At 40.9% G+C, this 20,613-nt stretch overlaps 1 protein-coding gene across 6 annotated transcripts in view; it reads left to right on the top strand.

Moving 5' to 3' along the window:
* Positions 1 to 19,978, top strand: part of GRID1 (glutamate ionotropic receptor delta type subunit 1) — a 539,944-nt gene extending 519,966 nt beyond the window's left edge. For 5 of the 6 annotated variants that reach the window (XM_040071277.2, XM_040071278.2, XM_040071275.1 and 2 more), the window contains 4 exons: positions 802 to 968; positions 2,300 to 2,540; positions 2,802 to 2,888; positions 19,354 to 19,978. In XM_040071277.2, coding sequence (XP_039927211.1) covers positions 802 to 968; positions 2,300 to 2,540; positions 2,802 to 2,888; positions 19,354 to 19,782 — 924 coding nt within the window. In that variant the 3' untranslated portion in view covers positions 19,783 to 19,978. The remainder of the gene's footprint in view (positions 1 to 801; positions 969 to 2,299; positions 2,541 to 2,801; positions 2,889 to 19,353) is intronic. The other variant, XM_040071276.2, reaches the window with a different exon arrangement.
* Positions 19,979 to 20,613: the final 635 nt, after the last annotated feature.

Raw genomic sequence — 20,613 nt, 5'->3', positions numbered from 1 at the left:
AACCAACAAAATGATGTTTTATTTTACTTTACTGAGTCCCTCTGCAGATACATTTCTTACATCTTGTGTTAAGTAAGGTGATTTACATTCATTATATACTTTGTGTGCAGACCTTGGTTTCAGTCCCAAATAAAGCTGATATTTAAGGATATCTGCTTGGATGTGTGTTAAAATAAAATAATATCCCAAAACTGAGATAGTAGTAGATGCTTGTGAATCTTCTTACTTCTGAGGAAAAGAGGGATCTCTTTCAGCTCAGCGCGTGCCTATCGTTACAGGATTAACAAAGCTCTCAGACGAGCTGTGTTTACTTGCAAGGGAAATTTGTTTATTTCCATGTTTATATGAACAAAGCTGCAAAATTACAATTTTGGTGCCTGTGATGTTCATCACTTAATGCTCATGCTATGCCAGTCTTGTCACATAAATGTCTGGAACCAGTTACATTCCATGTCTCCTACAAAACATGCATCGAATTTCATCATCTAAAGCAATAGCTTTCATTTATAATTAATGACCTGTTACATAATCCTCACCTACACTTATAGTTGGCTGTGTTATCCTATGTGCATACTAAAAAAGGAAGATATTTTAGCAAGGTTTGAAGTAGGTGAGGTCCTGGTGGGAGAGAAGACTGGTAGAAATGTATTTAGATGTTGAAGGCCTACATATAAACTGTGACCTAATGAAATACCACCAAGAAGTAGTGACAAGATCTGGATTTGTTTGCTGGCTTAGGTTCTGTCCTACCTAGGAGTGCCGTTTAGTTTAGACTGTGTTGTGTTCATGCTGTGTTTACAGGCAAAGAAAGGAAATTATGCTTTCCTGTGGGATGTGACAGTGGTGGAATATGCTGCACTGACAGATGATGAATGCTCTGTGACAGTCATTGGAAACAGCATCAGCAGCAAAGGATATGGGATAGCACTCCAGCATGGAAGCCCCTACAGAGATCTTTTCTCCCAGAGGTAAACTGAAACAAAGCGTGTTTCACAAGATTTCCCTCTATTGCCAGCAACTGTTCACATTACTTCAGGCATTTTATTAATAAAGAGCCATGGATACGTGACAGCAGAGAGGTTACGAGCTCAGGCTCCATCCAACAAAGCTGCTGCTCCTTCTGCTCCATGTGCATCTGGTTTGGGAGGAGGGGACTGGAGTTGACGTGTGGCCTCACACCTTCGGACAGCCCTGCCTCTGGCAGAGAGGACTGATGTCCTCAGAGCTCAGTGTGAGGCAGAGGAGAGGAGATTGGAGAGAGATCTTGTGTCCATGCCACGTTCTGCAGGCTCTGAAGCAGTGTGTTGCTCCCTGCAGTAAGCAAGCAGCAGTGTCCTGCGTTATCCTTTAGGGTGGAGGGACGGGTCGAAGACTCACAATGGTGCTGGGAAACGAGAATTGCAGAGGATTGCATGGGGCTGACAAGACCAGGAGGCTATAAAACTGTGCTGTTCAGTGATCTCTGAGCTGTCAGCTGGGTATCTCTTGTCCACGTGAATGTAGACACACAGTTGTGCAGGCAATGTGTGGCCTTGGCAGAAGGTGAGCGGGTGCTCCGCTCCAGGCAGGGAACTGAAGCAAGATTGCCTCATCTTGCTCCTCCTTTATAAAAAAGAGGAAAATTCCAGCTGCATAACTAGAGACAGAGCTGCCTCAAGAGAAAAGATTGTTAGTAAACAGCTAAAACAGTTATCAAACCAAATCCAAAATGAATCATTCATGCGGAGAAGGGACACTTCACAAGAGACAAAACAATGATTAATTAGCGACTGTTAACACAGTAATTCAGGCATTAAGTAACAGCATTGAAGTAAAATCCTTTTGAATAAACTACATTTGCTAAAGTAAATTAGTTGGTTGCTGCTTAAACAGATTTGTACTAAGTGGTGCACAAACAGTAGCATGTTTAGCCTCACATATTTTTGGAATTATTGTAGGAGAGCAGCAGTGGAGTGGGTTGAGCATTTCACTAGTGGGGCCAGCTGCTGCAGCTGAATGTAGCTGGACCAGGAATAACTAAATGGAATGTGGTGATTTCCCTCGGAAACGCTGTTCACATAGCAGTGGAAATTTTGACAGTCTCTTCTTTTCCTGAAGTTACCCAGTGGAGTTGACCTGCTGCTGTGAGGAGAAAGAAATCTTAGTATAAGGGAGTTTCAGATGAAGAATACAACATTCTGGTGGTGGAGCAGGGTGGAGTTTTGAATCGTGGGAAGGTAGAGTGAAGCATGAGGAAAAATCAAAAAACCTGTAAAAAAGTATTATTGCAAATAATACTTGTCTTTTGAAATTGTTGCAGGATCCTAGAGTTGCAAGAAAGTGGAGATTTGGATGTCCTTAAACAGAAGTGGTGGCCACGGATGGGACGTTGTGACCTGAATAGCCACACCAATGCACAGACAGATGGGAAGGCACTCAAGCTGCACAGTTTTGCAGGCGTTTTCTGCATTTTAGCAATAGGCCTTCTTCTTGCTTGCTTGGTGGCAGCATTGGAGTTGTGGTGGAACAGCAACCGTTGTCATCAAGAAACACCGAAAGAGGTCCATAACTTTTATTCTTATCACAATTAAAAATAGAAAACACAAAAGAAAGAGAGAGCAAGTGGAAATTTTGGGATTTTAGGTGCTCTTATGCAATAAATTTGGTTTATTTTGATTTGCCGTACTAAGCTTTGCATATAACTTTTTGGGGGTTGTTTCTAAGAAAATAAAAGCAAACAAACAGAAGTGTCTTTTGTGCACATGGAAGGTGCCAAACTGACAGCCCTGGAGACTAAAGTCCTCTATTTATTTGTAGAGCAGATACAGCATGGGCAGCAGCAGTGCAAACTTCCCCTCATTGCCCCACCAATGTGCCTCAGCCCTGACCTGGAGAGACCACCTTTAGGGGTAAGAGAGTGGTTCAGAAACACGCCCTCGGCCACTCTGCTGTGAGTGACGGGGAGGCCAGCCACGGGCACCCGGCTGTGCCATCCGTGGTGATGTTTTCTCTGACCTGAGCCCCCATCCGTTGGCTGGGAGATCCATGTCCATCCTGTGCAGGCTCTGCAGCTGCCAGACGTCTGGTAGCTGCTCTCCTTCGTGGCTGACCTAGGCTGAGTTTGAAGAGGTACACGAGCAATTAAAAATAAATAAGCTAGTTAATAATTGAATAAGCCATATTGCCGTGACACCGTTTAAGTGCTTCCTTTCTTTTGAAGTCGGTTTTATTTCTAAAAGTAGGAGCCTCCGAGGAAGCTGACCTTCGTATAACATGTTTTATCTAGGAAATTATGTCTGAGAAGTTCTTGGGTTTGAAGTTCCCATGCACAGCAGCAAGTAATAGTTAGCAATGCTAAGATAGAATGATTAGTCTGTTCCCAGATCTGTCTTGCATGAAGCCTGTATTTGTTTACATAGATTAAATGTTTAACAAACTAACCTATCCTTATTTTGGAGACACTGGGGCATTTGTAGGTGCTTTCGTTTTGGAACAGCTGTTTGTTACAAGCAAATAATAGCAGTGAACTGCGCTACTACACCTCAGCTGGAAAATAGCACATGGCCCACTAGTTCTAATCTCTCTCAAGTTGCAAGAGCAGTAGACTAATTGACATACCTGTCGCCTGTAAGCAATTTTGGCAAATTGGCATCCTGGTCTAGTGGATGGCGTCCCTGCCTTTGGCAGAGGGGTTGGAATTGGGGATCTTCAAGGTCCCTTCCAGCCCAAACAGTTCCATATCCTGTGATTTTGCCCTGCTGCCTTGTAGAAGTTGCTCCTGCTGTAACTCCAAAGGTGTCCCCACTCTAGTGCTGCAAAGGCCTAAAACCCAGCAGTAGGTGTTTCACTGCACATGGTGACATCCTGCAGGGCAAGGGCAGGGATGCTTCCCAAAGTGTCCTCAAGCTGCGTGCACAAGCACTTACCTGGCCATACTGTGTGATGTGTTCCCCTCTCTACGCTCAGGGACCTGCCTTTGTGTATCTTTGCAGAGTGAGATGAGACTATGACCTGAAGGCAGTTTCATATAGCTAAAGTGAAATAATTCACTCTTTTATTGCAAGGAGTTTTGAATACTCAGTTTCCATTGCTGAAAAAGAATCTGTCTTCCTGAGTTTAAATATTTTCTTTTTCACCCGTCCCCCTCCTTTCTTTTTTTAATAACTGTAAGAAGGATTATTGCATACCTGTGCCTAACCCATCCCATCTTTTCTCCTTTTCCCGTCTGTCTCCTCCCCTTTCCCTCCAGTGTGTTCTTTAAGGTTGCTCTTGTACATCTGTAGTGCTCTTTGGCAGTTTCTTTGTCAAACATGGAATACCTTTACCCCTCTGTGTTCTAAAGTAAACTGAAGTTACTCCTGTGGTAGAGCTGTGCTTGGGGAGATCACTGTCTGTGGGGCTGGACCTGCCCTTGGAGCACAACTAGGCTGGGTTAGAGGCAAATTAAACTTAAACAGAGCATGGACAGGTTCCAGAAAGATCAGTGATGGGGTTGTTGCCAGGAGAGGGGGAACAGAGTCAGCGGGAGGTGTAAAGGCTGAACGAGGAGGTGCATGTTCCCAGTGAGAGGGCACAGGGCTGGGCTGAGCCGGCTGGAGGAAGTCACACAGAGGGTGTGCCAGGCAGGATGCGATGGGATGAGGGGTTCCATGAAAGGGACAGCTGGGTGCAGTGGCAGGCAGGCAGCTAGAGGCACCTTTGGGTTGATCAGAGCAGCTGGAGGGAAGGGTGACAGCTGCCCAGAGCCAGGGACAGGCAGGATCCTCAGGAGCCCTCTGCCTAGGCCAGTGGCCACCCGTTTAACATGGCCACATTTCTCCGGCCCTGCCACACACCAGGGATAATGGGCTCCTGTCACAGGGACCACGACATCCACTCAACTAAATTAGCAAATGAATGTAGCAGTGTTTCCTGGCAGATTAGTGGCCTGACATATCTTATTTATGCACTACCAGTGAGGAGGGATTGAAGTGGGACATCTGATGGCTACTGCAATCAAGGTAGGAAACCAAGTTTTGAAAGAGATGGTGAATAGGTTGAAGGTTTTTGATGTGTTTAGAAGAACCAAGTTTCAAAACTTTGGGAAGGATAGAATCCAGGGCTGAAGGGGGTGTGAGTGTGAGTGTTCCTCCGCTTGAGCCAGGAGCGGTGGCTGAACCTGGCATAGGGCGCCAAAAGCACAAGGAGAGTTTGATCTCCCGGAGGAGTGTGTTGAGGATAGCCCTTTTCTAACTATGTGTTAGCCAGCACTTCTGCAGCAAGAGCTGTAATGACAGAGCCACAGCACAAGGAGCAAACACAGAACATTAAAATCTGCCTATTAGCTGCATCTGGTACTCCAGCCAAGTCATCAGTTCAGTAAGAGCTGCAAACTCAAGTCATGCTGATTTTCTTTTGCTTTTTGGAAGGCTTTGGCAAAACACAAGTGTTGTGATATCACCTAAAAAATTTTGGGGGCTAGGATGTCTCCCAGGCACTTTGTTCTGTGAAGCAGAGCTTGTGAAGGGTCACAGAAAAGGCTGATTTTCTTGCAGTGACATTAGACTTTGATGTCACCTATGAGGCAAAGAGAAGGTGGCAGCATTTGGCTTCTGTGGCCACCCTGTCAGGAGCTTTGTAAATCCCTTGGAAAAAATTCTGCTGGAATCAGAATTGAACAAGGAGTTGTCCTGACTTGTGAAGCCCTTGTGTAACATTCTCACATTGGCATGAGCCATTTGGTTGGTTTTATAATGTCAACAATTGCCAACTCAAAAAAAAAGAAATGTTGGAACAATGAATGTACAACTACTATGGCAGATTTAGGACAGGGTTGGGTGGCGTGCAGCTTGCTGGAGAAGGAGAAGAAGCATTTTGTAAAGACTCTTACTTTTTATGTTGAGGGTTTGTGAAGTCTTTGGCTAGAAGAATGTGCATTGCCTTTGCTAGCATTGGAGAAATGTGTTCAGCTGACATTAAGGTGGTGTTTTTTGCCAGTTTGTTGTCTTTTCTTTTTCCACTTTGTATTCCTTAGGCTTTTGTGGAGGTTAGGCTGAGCCAATACATTGATTTCCAGGGACTCAGATGTCTGCATGGTATAAATCACAGCCCTTAATTACACTGTATTAACTATGAGATGAACAGAAGCCTGTCTTTTGAAATCTGACTACATAACTTGGACGTTGATATTAACCTGATCATTTGTAGACTTCTTAGGAAGAGTTATGTCAAGGGGACATATTAGAATATTACAACATTTTTTTTTAGATTTTTTGCATATGAAGAAACTCGACCCCACAAAAATTATAAAAAAATTAGTATTGTTACTATGCACTAAGTCAATTCATTAAGACAAACCTCCAGGAGAGATGAATTTCCTTGATTTTTCCCTGTTGCCATTGGTTCACAATTGTATCTTTCAAGGAACAGTGAAATTTCTTGCTAGAAGAGCAAGGGCTGCGTTGATCTATTTCAGGATGTTGATACAAGACGTTTTTATACTATTTTAAGGAGATTTGTAAAAATGTTTCTAATGAGTTCTGCTGTACAAATCTTAATGTTATCCCTATTTAATCCTTATCAGATCAGATTAACAAAAGAAAGATTAGTTCCAGCATCAGGAAAAGAATGTACTGCTGCAACAGCATGCCACATTTTTCTAATAGGGCTCAAGTTTGCAATCTCTTCAAGCTGGAAAATATCTGGTAATGTTAAAATTGCCTTATTACTTTCTAACTCAGAAAAAAATTGCACCAGGTCATCTTTTTCCAAAAGGATATTCTGGAATTTATAACCAACATCTACTCACTGTTAGTACCCAGTCATCCAATACCCACAGTGAATTTTAGCCTGTTCATATTCTATCTCTGTGCGTTAAAATCTTGAATTTCCACAGCTGCTACTCAGCCTGAAATAGTGATACCTAATCTTTGGACTTTCATAAGCTTCAGCAAATTAGGGAGTTGTGAACAATTAATATTTATTCTGGAGTCTTTGTTCAGTCACTTTATGTCCTTTTTAAATGACTGAGCAATCAGATGAAGTTATTAAAACCTGGTACTATATGAATGTCAAACTTTTGACAATTGCCTCTGGATTTCTTTAAGTTTCTGTGTGAGTCCTATGCATTTCTTTCACAATATCAGTAAGCCATAATGTAATTTGGATAATTTAACAGCCAAGGGCTTTGCCACAACATCAGATTGTTGGTATCTTTTATCCCCTTTGAAGGAATGAAAGGCAGTTTTCACATCTTTGTTGTGATTATGATCCAGCGTGGCTGCTTCCTGCAGTGGGCTCCCCAGCATCCTCTGTGCTTTATCAGCTGTGTCTTTGTGTGATGTGCTATTCCTCTGCAGATTATTACTTCTGAGATCTTGTCAGAACCATGAAGAAAGCATTCCTACTTCATCCATATACTGCAAAACAATGAAAACTTTTATGCAAAGATAAAATATCCTACTATTCATGGAAAGAAAGTTAAATTCCCATATTTTTCACTGCGCATGAGATTATTCACGAAAAAAATTAACAGGCAACCCCACGTTAAACAAAATTAGTTACTTGCGCAGGATGATTTTTTGTTTTCTGGGATCTGATAACTGTTGCATCTCTCATAAGAAGCGGTATTGATGCACTTATATTTGATACAGCTCTTGAATAACCATGTTAGAATTACCCCAAGAAATTCTTGGTTTGATTCTTTCTTTGCTCAGATAATATATATGATTAATCAGAAATCTATTTTTCCAAACCAGCTGTGCTATTCCTAGCAATGCGAGTGTTTCAGAAACTGGAGCCAGTGTGTTTGGGAGTCTGTAGTGCAAGAAGATTTGGGGGTTTTATTGGTTAAGGCATAGCAGACTTTTCCACCTGAGTTGCTTCTAGTCATTGTCTCATAACTTGTGTCAAATTTATAACTCATTAACAATCACAGTCTTCACAGCTTAGTTTGTGATTTCTTCCCTTTCTCACGCTTCTGCAAAATCATTTTATTCAGTAGACTCTTTTCACTTTTCTGTCCTTTTTATTTTTAAATTATTAAAAGGAGGCTGCATTTCAGATACTGTTCAGAGTGGGAACGGTCTTTTGTACTAGTAACAGCACCTTATAATTCTTATTTCCTGCTACTCCAAACTTAATAATGTCTTGACTCTCAGAAAGTCTAGGCTCTGCGAGCTCTAGGAGATAGTGGGAGGTAGCAAAACTACTCTAAATATTGTCAAAAGTATTTTGGCAGCACACAGTGAAAGGAAAAAACCCTGTATCTCTGGGCAGGGCAGCCTCTTGTGATCTGCCTTAAACTCCCTTGTTTCCACGTCCACTGATGTGCAAATCCCAGCCTACCTCAGAAATCCATTCTTCCATCTCTAGTGGTCATTAAAGTTACCTGCTAAGACTCTCTCCTGGTATTAGAAGAGCAGGAATCCCAGCGTACCTTACAAATGGGAATGGGAGATGGCAGACACGAGTCCAATGGATCCAAATTTGTCACTGCTAAGAATTGTGATTTGTACTGCGTTCATCTCACCTTAGTTCTCCAGCCAGATCGAGGCTTCTGTACCTTCAGCATGGTGTCAGCAGTGTTGGTTTTGATTATTAAAGAGTCTCTTGCTTTCACCATTATTTTCACTTTCCTTGTCTTTTTCCTCATCGCTTCATTTACCTTGTCTCCTTTGTGGTGTTATCTTTTTGTGTGATAATTCGATTTGCCCCAGGATGGTTCCTTTTGAGAGTGAAAGGAAACATGAGATCATCAAACTGATATTTTATTTTCCCTTCATTGCATGTTCTCTATATTTTATCTTGGTTTTATTTTAAATTATTTTTTTCTGTATTTTAATGACATGTCTGAAATCTTTGTACATTTTTTGCTCAGTTGCATATAAATTATCATTTGTTTGTACTACTGTATTGTATTCTACTTTTCTAAGAATAAATAAAGGCTTGTTTGGGGAAAATAAATCATGCAAACTTTGGCAAAATAATACATTTTAATGCCATCTAGAAATTCAGTTTCAAACCGGCTTTGAATGTAATAAGCTGAGGAACTTCATTTAACTAGCATTTTTAAATCAGCAAAGCGGTGTTAGGAATCAGTCAGCCCAGAATGCAAAGTTTGATGTTGTTTGATGATAAAGTATAAGCTGGAAGTACCAGTCAAAAAAAAAAAAAAAAAGAAGCTGATATAATACACAATATAGAAATTACCTTGTACAGAAGCTGGTGATAGCTGGAAGGGCTTCTTAACTAATTCCATGTTGCCTTTTTATGTGGGTGACGAAACAAGATTTTCTCCTCGGAGATGCCTGTAGTGAGGCAGATATTCTGTAATTCCTGGTCCCAGGCAGGGTGCACATCCAGAATCCAATGAAATCACTCAACTCCTGCTATTGATCACCATAGATTTTGGCCAAGGCTGTAATGGATTTAACAGTGACATGTCATCCCCATGATTTATGGCACTGGGCCCAGGCTTCTGCTGCCCGAAGCAGTTGAGTTTTGTACCCGCGTATTTCCCTAATTGCAAGGAAGGGGGTTTTGTGTTAATTTTTCTCTGTCACATAAGAAAACCCTGCTAATGGCATCCTTAGGGATATAATCTGGATTTACCTGGCATGAACCTTAGGGAGGGGGAAGAAAATTATTCAACAGAAATAAGTTTAAAAAATGAGTGTTGCCATGCAGGGAAATCAAAAAGAAATAACCTGTTTAAAGTTTCAGTTTGGTGATGAGTGTAAGTACTTGCTTAATTTGCATTACATTGCCTATCCCAGAGAACTTCAGTGGCTACTCATGAGCTTGGCATGAGATAATGTATTTTACTGAATTGGAGCCTTAATTTGTCAGATTATTTTAGATTCTTCACACAATGTTTACACGGCTAATTTTTGTATGTCTTATCTCAGCCTACGGTGGAATTTTAAAGTTGACTCTTTGAAGGGGGTGTAAAATAACAAAATCAGTAAAAGTTTAAAATAAAAAAGCATAAAATGTGACTTTTTCTCAAATTTCTTTTGCATTTTTGTGGTTTGTAAAATGCCTTAGATGTTGATCTGACTAAGCATTTAAGCATGTACATAAAGTTAAATAAGAGGTGTTTATTAATCTCACGTAGAACACCAAAACATTCCTTTTAGTGGCATAGGATCAAACTTCAGTTGCTTTGAAACCACCATGTATGAAGCAGAAACTGGGCATTGAAGTTACTTGGTGAAGATTGACCTTACCATGCAATGATATTAACATGCAATTTATAAACCTATTTATCAATTGAATTTAAATAATTTTATAGTACCTGAAATAACCTGTGGTCAATATTACCAAAATATTAAGGTATCACAGATACCAATACTGTGGAAAGTTTTTTTTTTTTTAATTAATCAATGTCTGGGTTAAGGTTTTCCGTAAGGGCAGACCCATATTTATAATCACATATAGAAAAAAGAGCTATGAAAACTCACTCAACATAACAAGTACTATTTCTTCAGAATTATTCAGTATGCAAGAGTTATCTTTTGGGAAACTGGTGGCCAGATTTTTATCATGCTGAGCTATTTTAATGATTTGGCTGGTCATGTCTTATGTCAAAATAGGAGCTTGGGCAGTTTCCAACATACAGCCCTGAATGGGGGCACAGAAACCTTTTCAAAATTCAGTTTTTAATTGCAAAAATTATGGCTAACAGTCAGGTGTAAAGATTTTGTAAGGCTTTAATTTTGTAAGGCTGGAGTGGAGAAAAGGGCCTTTGTAAATCAGCTAACATGGGCATCAAGCAGGTTGTAGAAGCTGTTCTTTGTCTCCTGTGCCAACTTGCCTTCTCCTGGCATAATAGGCAAAAATGGGAACTTTTGAGATTTGAATGTGACTAGACAGGAATGGTGAAGGAGGGTGTGGAGCAATCTGTTATGCCTGATGCTCCGGTAGAGTAATTCAGACTGTTAAAGGGTAGTGTCGCTTTGATTTGGGCTCACTAGAGTGAGAAATTGCATCCCTTATGGACTAGATCATAATTTAGGATTAAAAAAAATGTGTAAAGCAATGTAGAGAAACCATTAAGTTTTAGTGAGTTTTAGAATAGAACCTTTGTGAATTTAATTTTTCCTTCATGAAAGAGTAATTTGTCACTTCACGGTGTAATTTTAGATGACGTCAGATTCTGAAAACCCCACCCTCTCTGGGCCATCTTTTTTGCAATGTTATTTCAGACTAGAAGTATAAGCAATTATATGTTTGCTGAAAAGAGTGAAATATTAATTACATTATTAGCCTCACTATCTTGATCCTTTTTTTTTTTTTTTTTTTTTCCTCCCCACATCTTCTTTTCCCTTTCCATCTGGAGATGGCCAATGATGTGAGGCTGGGCCTCAGAAGCATGGTGAGAATTTATAATAAACTTACAGATGATTGGTTTCTTGTTGAAAATGCCTGCACAGATGAATCCCTGTTAGTTTCCTCCTCATCTTTACCTTCCCCTGGAACTTCCTTGATCCTAGCCTCTGTGTTGTTGGAAATGCCTGTAACTGCAGCCTGTAGCGTGTACACAGTAGAGGTTTCTCCACTTGCAAGTCCTCCTTTCTCCTGAGTTCCTTAGCAGAGACATCGGCATGCTCATCCGCCAGCGCTCATTCTGTACTGCATTTTGCTGCTTGTGCTGAGAAATGTTCCTTTGCATTCTCTTGTTGTCCTGTTTATTTTTAACATCACGAAAACTGTGGAAACATCTGTACCATGTGAACCCCTCACTCATTCTCTTTGTCGTTGGGTTACCAGCTGGTGAACCGAGGTCGGTAAGGATTTGAAAGCTTGAATATCTCAGCATGAGGCTGAATGTCCCCTTTCACGTTGAGTAACAAATGGAAACGCTATCACAGCCTCTTCCCTGGCAGGTTTGGGTCGGTTGTGAGTTGTGAGGTCTAGACTGCGCTCTGTGTGATTGCACTTAATGGATGGTGGGGAATGTGGGAGCAGAACACTGCAAGGACACTGTGGTGCAACCTGCTGTTCCCCCGTCAGAACCGTGTCCTGTGTATTTATTCACGGAGACAGGGATGCAGTTGAAGAGGATAAATAAGACAGAGAGATTTGGCTGGTTGAGAGTGGGGTGCATTGTCAGCTTCACTGGCCTGCTGGGGAGATCGCTGTCTGGGGTACTCACGGCAAGGCTCACCTGTGGGACATGTCAGAATAAGACCCCTGCTTAGATGTGATTTCAGGTGAGATAAATCCAACCTGGGTAAGGTGTGCAACAGGGAAGATGTGAACTGCTCCATGAAGGTTCTTGCTACTTGCGCCAGTTCTGTAGCAAGTTGCTGTTACTTGTTTGGTGTCTAGGCTTTTGGTAATAATTTATTTACACCTATTTTCTGGCTGAGGGTAGCTGGAAATAAACTTTGGCAATGTATTTGAAACAATTTTCTATCACAGCAACTTTGCAGTATTCTGTAATATCTCATTTTTTTTTTCAGGTTTACTTAGAAGGAAAAAGAGTATTATTGTCTCTTCATAAAGGAATTTCTGCTCTCTGGTGAAGGAGAGCAAGACCTAGTGAATAAGGTGGCCTCTTGTACATAATTTTTATGAAGTTTTGTTTCTTTGCAGATGATTCCACATTGAATGAAATTAACAGACTGCAAAACTTTAATTTCTTTTATTCTTTTAATTAGGTGACAGCCAACTGGACCTCACCTGATGTCAGACTCAGTGCCTTCTAACAGCTGGTTTATGGATGATAATTTAGCTAATTGCTAATTTAAAATACATGGTAGAGCTTCCACTTTTAAGAGCAGAAGCTTGATTGCAGAATTGGGCCTATTTCTAAAAGCAGGTTTTCAAGTAGACTCTCGAGGTGCATCCCTGCATATTTCCAATAAGGTTCCATTATGGCCAAACCAGCTTTAAGCAGAGCACACTCAGAAACCACTCAGCAAATTTTATGTAACATTAAGTGCTGTTTGACTGGGTCAGTTGCCTGTGCTAAATTAATGACAGCAGACATACATCACCACTGCATCTGTTTGCACGTCTCTCTGCATTTCACTGCATTGTCGGCTGCGGAGTCTCCGGAATAATGAGTGTCACACAGTGAGTCATATTAAAAGGGGTTATTTGGATTAGTGTAACACCACACCGTATTGTCATTGTTTTGCAGCACATCCATTACATATATCATCACTGCTTTTTCTTCTTGAGCCAGCCAATTATGCCTGGTTTTGCCAGTCTCTCAGAGCCTCCTGGAATAAATTAAAATTACAGCTTTGCATATGCAGGGGCTGTAACTGAAAGTAATGATAATGACCCTGGGTGGATACAGGATTTCAAAATAATCCTAAATAATTGCACATATGCAGAGCTCCTACTGCTTTATTTCTCTTTAACAAGCTAAATGTTTGGGTCCATGATGTCTGAAACCCCACAGACTGAGGTTAGTTGCTGGGTGGAGCTCTGGGGTTTGATGCTGAGCAAGAAGAGATTACTTTGTGGGTACCTGAGCATGGAAACTTGGCTGTTCCAGTTTTTCTCTCTGCCTCCTTTTTCAGTTTTGCAGTGTGGCTGTCTGTGCCTGGAAGTGCCTTAGTGTTCCTTTCTAAGTGGGTACAGGTGTGCCTTCCAGCACCTGTGTCTCATCACCTCTGACACCTGTCTTTACAACACACATTTATGAGTCAAGAGGACTTTTATACGGGTGGGAGAGAGAACAGCGTGTTTCCTGGTTTAAGGCAGACGAGCAAGTGTCTGTCTGACACTGGGGTTTGACTCAAATTTTGAAATCCAGTCCTAATCACAAAATGACCTAATTTTTTAAAAATAGTTCTTGCACAGAATGAAAACCTAATATTAGCATTTGTGTCTTGGTTTTTTTCTCTCACCAAAAGATAATCCTTCGTGTTGTCACCCAGGACAGGAAACAAAAACAAACAAACAAAAACAAAAAACCCCAAGCCACCAGAAATGTGCCCTGATTGATAATTAAGGCGATATTACCTTAAAAGCATTGTTTTCTGCATTTCTCCTGAGTCCTATTAACTAGTTTAACAGGCTTTTAGTTCTTGGCACAGTTACCAGCACCTGACTGGGAGGTGTTGACATATACAAAATATTCCCTCCCTGTGTGAGCCTGTCTGCCTATATTGGCTACACGTCTGAAATTTCAGTCCTTCTGGGGTCGGGGCCATCAATCTTTTTCTTCTCTAGTCTAGTGTACTTTTATTTGCATGTGTTGGATGCCGATGCAACTTATCACGGTTTTGGCATAGCTTTAGCATCACATTTCTGCAGATATTAGACTTCCCTCTTTGGACATTTGTCTTCCTTTTTTGCCTTACTGGAACTGCTTCATCATCTTGTAGCATTTTTATGCCTTGAAGTGGCTCTTCTTGAAGTCTGTAGTAAGCTCACAGAAATCACAAGTTAAAAAAATCAGACACCGCAATGGTGTTTTTATTAAAAATCTTTTTCTCAAAAACTTTTTCCCTTGGAAAATCCCAACTGTTGTGAGCCAGTCAGCTGAGCAGTATTACCTTTTAATTAATTGTGTTTAGAGTGATGTAGGCAATTTCTTAAAAACATCAGCCCGCAGCTCCTTTCCAACAGCCTCGAATTTGATCGTGTTAACCGACTCCAAACCTCCCAGTCAGTAGCATATTCTTTCAGTATGACTGCCCACTGGCTTTTATTGCTGTTAAGAGTCACAGAAAATAAGCTAGGGGAAAAAAAAAAAAAAAATTACTCTGTAAATGGTGCATTTATATCTTGCCATAATTTCACTCTGTGTGAAGAGGCCAGACTTGGTTAGTCCTGAAAGGGAGTCATAGTTTCTTGCAGGTGTAGTCACTCCCAGATAATTCTGGTGAGCATCCTCCAGATCCACTCCAAGCCAGGGTGTGCTCCTGCTGTCAGTCAGAAGCCACTGGACCTATTGGTCAAGTGCTTGGGACATATCAGAAAGCTGCCCTTCAAATGCCCTTCCAGAACTCAGACTCACTGGGGGACACTGACATTTCACTTGGTATTTATGAATAAGAGAATTTCCTGACCAGGAGCGATGTTTGGTTAGCTGTTTTCCTTAAGCCTGCAGAGGATAAGCCTTATTTTGGGTGTATAATTATTTTTTCCTTAGATGTTTCTTTCCTTCACTGATTAATTTCTTCAACTGATCTGTTTGGAGTACAACATTAATATTGAAAATAGAATTATGAGGCCAGCAAAGGAAAAATATTTTTTCTTCTGGCAACACAAGTGTATACTTTTGTCCAACACAGCCATAGTTGAGAAGTGAAGTTGAATTGGCATGAAATGTCTGAGATGTAACATATTTATAATATTAACTAAATTTTATATATTATGTGCAAAAAAGAAATTTTAACAAATTACTGATCTATAATGAGAAGCACAGAACTAAAAGTAAAGGAGAACGTGGAGCTTACAATGGAGCAAAACTTCATAACTTATAATATTTCTTTTTCTGGCTTTATTTCCATTGAAACCTTTCTCCATTTAGCTTGTTAGTTTTCAGTAACACATGCTATGATGCTGACTTCCCCATAAGAACAATAAAGGGGAAAAAAGATTAGGTTTACAGAATTCACAGATTCTGAAAGGTTGACGTGTCACATAAAGGTATCCCAAAACCTCTGCTTCTGGAAATCTTGGGATTCAAAGCAGTTTTATGGTGTGCAATGATAAACTAATCTTTTCAAGGGTTTCTGAATTTTATCTTAGGGTTTTTTAAAAAAGTATTTGAATAATCATTCAATCACCATTAAGATAGTCTCATACAAACCTTGACATTTAGTTATTTAGCTGCTCTTTGTCTAATAAGACAAAAAAAAAGAGGAAGAACCTTTAAAAAGGTGGTTTTATAATTCCTCAGAGACAAGTTGTTTTCCATAACCTTTGCAAACATTTTATTTTGACAATAGAAAGAAGGAATAATATAAATTCATGTTCTGTTGAAAGCCTTTAAAAAGTTTTGTCTGATCTTAATAAGGCCAGCAAGTTGTCCTTAATGCTGAAGGAAGAGATGTAGGCAAATGAAATCATCAACCCTACCTCTTCAAGAGATCCCAAGCATTTACTTCTCTATGTGCTCCATAAAGTGTCCTGGTGTAGATGGAATGTGATGTCTGTGTGCAGGAACTGGTTTTAATCTTTATTGAGAGTGAAAATTTTAGCACAGTGAAGCTCGAGTCTGTATTGTGGAACACTAGCAACTGCAAATCCACCAGTTCCTGAGGAATGCTGTCCCAGGGTGGACTGTGCATGGCAGAGGAAAAGGGCTCTTAGGCCAGGAGAGGGGAACATTCCAAAGGATGTGATCCTTAATAATCCCTATGGTCTGGACCTGGAGATGTGTATTAAGAGCATCCCAGCTGTGGCTCTTCATATTTACACCTTAGAAGGGCTCGGCTAAATATGTAACCAGGATTAATTCATGCTTTGAATTTTATGACCTCCTGTGCCCAGATGCTCCAAATGAAGGTCCTGCTTCATTCACAAATTTATTTTTGCTCTGCAAACAATTAATGACTGCTTGTTGCAATTATTAAAACCTTACCTTTCCCTGTGGCTTGGCTTTATCCAAGTCATATTTTACTTGTTCCAGTAGCAAGGCAGGACGAATACACTTAGGATGTACTTGCAATCAAAAACATTAAAATATAAATAAAACCTTGATGTATATTTTCACTTGAAAGGATCTGAAGAAGGCATTAGTATTTGGCAGAAGCTCAGAAAAATGTAGATGAATAATGAGCATTTTGCCAAAGCCTCATTCAGGAATATTTGCTCTAATATTTGCTCCGTTCTAACCCGAGTTCTCTTTTGTTTTCTTACTTCATAGTGGAGACTTGGCAAGAATATGAGTCCCAGATACCCAGAATGCCAGCTAGGAGTCCACATCCCAGCTAGCAGCATTGTATAGAAAAGAAATAGTACAGGCTGCCTAAAGAGGCATTGCGTAATGGGAGTTAGCTCCTTAGACACAATAACGTCATGCGTGGTGCTAGCTGAAGGTTGCAGCAACTTTGCAGCAAGCTTTTCTTGGCAAAAAGGTGAGAAACATGCAGCAGTGTGTGGTTGGACACCTGTTCCAAGGGAGCTCACCCAGAGATTTTGAGCTCTCGTTACTCCCATCAGGGAATAATGTAAGAACTTTTCTCATGTTTGCCCCAAGTCTACAATTTTACTTCAAGAAAAAAGAACTGAGGAAATTATTAATTAAATCCATGTACTCATCTGGCCACTGTACCATAAATCCTTAAGTTTCCTACCTACAGAATTTAGGAAGGAGCCTCTGAGTTATCATCAGCTTAGTGCCTTTTCTAATGTATTGAATGAAGGGCCTGACAGGTGAGGTGTGTTTGCTGTCAGGGGGGACTTGATACAGCTGCAGGGGTTATCTGATAAAGTGTTGTGTGATCCCTTTATGTCAAAAAAGTTTATTTTTTATTATCCATTGATTTTTCTCTAACTCAAAATTATCTGAGCAGATTATTTGGCTGAAAAAGCAGGATTTTTAAAAAGTTATTTGTTTTCTTTGGTGAGGAAGATTATATTCCCCAGGTTTCTGGGAGCTTTATTGGGATTTTGGTGAATTTATGACATAAATTAAATAGGAATTCCTTTTCCACTGATGAGCAAAGAATTTGCAACATGCAGCTCAGCCCTGTAATTGTGGAGCAATTGTGTTCCAGGTGAAATCCATATGGATTTAGCCTAAGCTAAGGTCACAGGTGAGGACTGTACATCATGTAACACTAATTCATTTCCAAACCCATGCAGGGATCAGCAGATTCAACAGTTCTGGAGTAATGTAGGAGGAGTGTTAAATCACAAGGGTGGAATTGAATCTGTAGTTGACATTGACTGGAATCAAGGACTTTGGAGTTGGCTTGTCAATTTACAGGGGAAAGCAAAGTTGCATAGCAGAGGATACCACTGGAATGAGATTGTAATTCTCTGTGCTGCACCTGAACACCAGGGATGAAAGATTGAGAGGAGTGAGTGGCAGTGACAGCTTGTACTTAATTCCCTGAGCCTAGATCTCGGTATGAACCAGTAAGGATGCCGGTGTTGGGTTAAATCAACATTTAAGCACAGGTTGACCTCGGGCAGTCAGGAATTACTGGAACACAAAAGTTTTGGGTAGTCCTGCTCCCTAGATTGGAGTCTTGCTGTCTGAGTAGCATAATTACAGGTTTCTGTTGGACCAGGGAATTTCTCTGGTTCCAGGGTTGTTGGGCTGTTCTGCTTCGCTGTTCTGCTGTGTGTCACCCTTGCATCAAATAATTAGAGCTGCAGTCACAGCTGTGCTTTATGAAATGTAGAGAAATTATATAATGTAATACCTTTTTATTGGCAATACAATGCTAGCTGTTAAAATTCAGTCAGACAGCATCCCAGGTGGTTGACTTCACCCTGCCAGTTTTGTTGCTTCCCAATTTGAGCATCTTGAATGCTGTGCTGAGGTGATAAACAGCCCACTGTAGGTCTGCTGCTTCAGGATTTAAAGACAACTCCTTTTGTTGTATTTTCTCATGGAGGCTAAAATGTGTCGAGTGAGTGGCTCTGACAGTCAGTTGAAGAGACCGCTCTGGGAACCTTAGGAAACGCATTCTCAGAAGATGGTGATGCATTTTGTAAAGACCGTTTCCCTGAGCTCTAACCACAGACAGCCTTTTTCCAGATGACGTGTCAAGGCGACAGCTTATGGTCAGTCCTGCAACTGCTCCAAACACAAATGCGTGGTCCCCTCCCCAGGGCTCCCAGAGCAGGCCTCTCTCAGTGCAGTTCCACTAGATTTATATCCTGTGCCATGCAGGTGACCCAGGGCTTCCTGGTGGGAAGGCAAGAATTCATCACCACCACAGCCCCTGGCCAGTAGATTTTGACACATGAAGTCAGGATTTTTTACTGATGTGTTCTTCAGAAAATGCTCTGCAGATAGATGAGGTAGTGGTGAGCTGTCATGTGCTCACAAGGGGCTGGGCTGCCCACTGGAATTTGGGGTCCCAGGTCATTTCTTGGCATGCTATAAGCTTTTTTCTCAGCTTGTGCAAGGTGAGCCAAGGGTGTGGGGGATGTGCTGGTCCCTGATGCCAGCCCCTGTTAGCTGAAGCACAGCCATCAGGAGCACATTCCCTCCCAGGAGGATGGGATTGACAACATCAGGAGCTCCAGCAGGCTGAGATTGAGCTGGTGTTTTCTTCAGCATTTTCTTCGGCAGGTTTTTCCTCTGGAGATGTCGCCGGACCTTGAGGTTTTGCGCAGGCACAGTTGAAATCCAAGGGCTGTAATGAGCGATCAGCAACTCTGATCACGCAGAGGAAAGGAAGGGGGGCCGGATGGGCTTGGAGATTGTGTTTGGACTGATTGTTCTGGTTTCTTCCTCACTAGGACAAAGAAGTGAATCTGGAGCAGGTCCACAGACGCATGAACAGTTTAATTGATGAAGACATAGCCCACAAGCAGATCTCTCCAGCGTCCATCGAGATCTCGGCGCTGGAGATCGGTGGCATGCAGCCAGCTCAGACCCTGGAGCCGGTGCGCGAGTACCAGAACACGCAACTTTCTGTCACCACCTTTTTACCAGAACAGACAGCTCATGGTGCCAGCAGGACACTCACAGCTGCCTCGGGCAGCAACCTGCCGCTGCCCCTGAGCAGCTCAGCCACCATGCCCTCCATACAGTGCAAACACAGGTCACCCAACGGAGGACTATTCCGGCAGAGCCCCGTGAAAACCCCGATCCCAATGTCATTCCAGTCCGTGCCGGGGGGAGTCATTCCAGAAGCGATGGAGCCGTCGCACGGAACATCCATATGACGGAAACAAACAGTACGAACAACCAGCAGAGATTTTTAATACAAAATTTAAAAGAAACAAAAAAAAAAAAAAAAAGAAAAAAAGAAAGAAAAAGAAAACAAACTCTTAAGTTTTTCTTGTATATACTTGTAAATAGTGAAAGAATGAAGTGGGGTAAAAGTGTATTTTGAATATTCCCAATTTTCGAAGTAAGTAAAAAACAAACAAAAATGTATGAATGACTTTGTAAATTTTGTTCTATATGAATAAAAAGGCAAACTACTTGTGGTTGTTCTCAAGTGCCAAAGAAGACCTGTTACTGGGACTGAGGGCCATACTTTCCTTTTTTTTTTTTTTTTTTTTTTTTTCCCATGGATTTCAACACTTGTTCCCTTACAGCTATGGTTTTATTAAGAGAAAAAAAATTATCTGTTTCTTGCTAGAAAAATTCACCATGCTCAGATTTCTCCTTTCCCCAGAACCCTGTTTTATAGCCAAGATGACAGTTCACTCAGAGAACTTAGCAGCTGGTATTAGCATAGCAGTAAAAAGTGCTTTAAAGGTGAATTATAACTCAAATCCAACAAACAATAAAAAGAAAACATTTTCCTTCTAACAAGGATTTGAACTTCCACACAGTTTCTAAATTTAAGCACAGGATTATTGGATTGTTTTTACATGTCTGCTGTGCTGTGTGGCTCTTTTTATTTAACTTTCTGTGTTTTGTTATACATATATATATATAATATATATTATATATATTATGACGTATATATTATATATATAAATGCTTTGATGAACAACAGGTTTTAGGTTAAGGGGAAAGCTTTTAAGAAAAACTGCTCAGCTTTT

Source organism: Hirundo rustica, chromosome 8 (genome assembly GCF_015227805.2).
Source record: "Hirundo rustica isolate bHirRus1 chromosome 8, bHirRus1.pri.v3, whole genome shotgun sequence".
NCBI classification, from domain to species: domain Eukaryota; kingdom Metazoa; phylum Chordata; class Aves; order Passeriformes; family Hirundinidae; genus Hirundo; species Hirundo rustica.
This window is presented reverse-complemented; position numbering and strand designations above follow the sequence as displayed.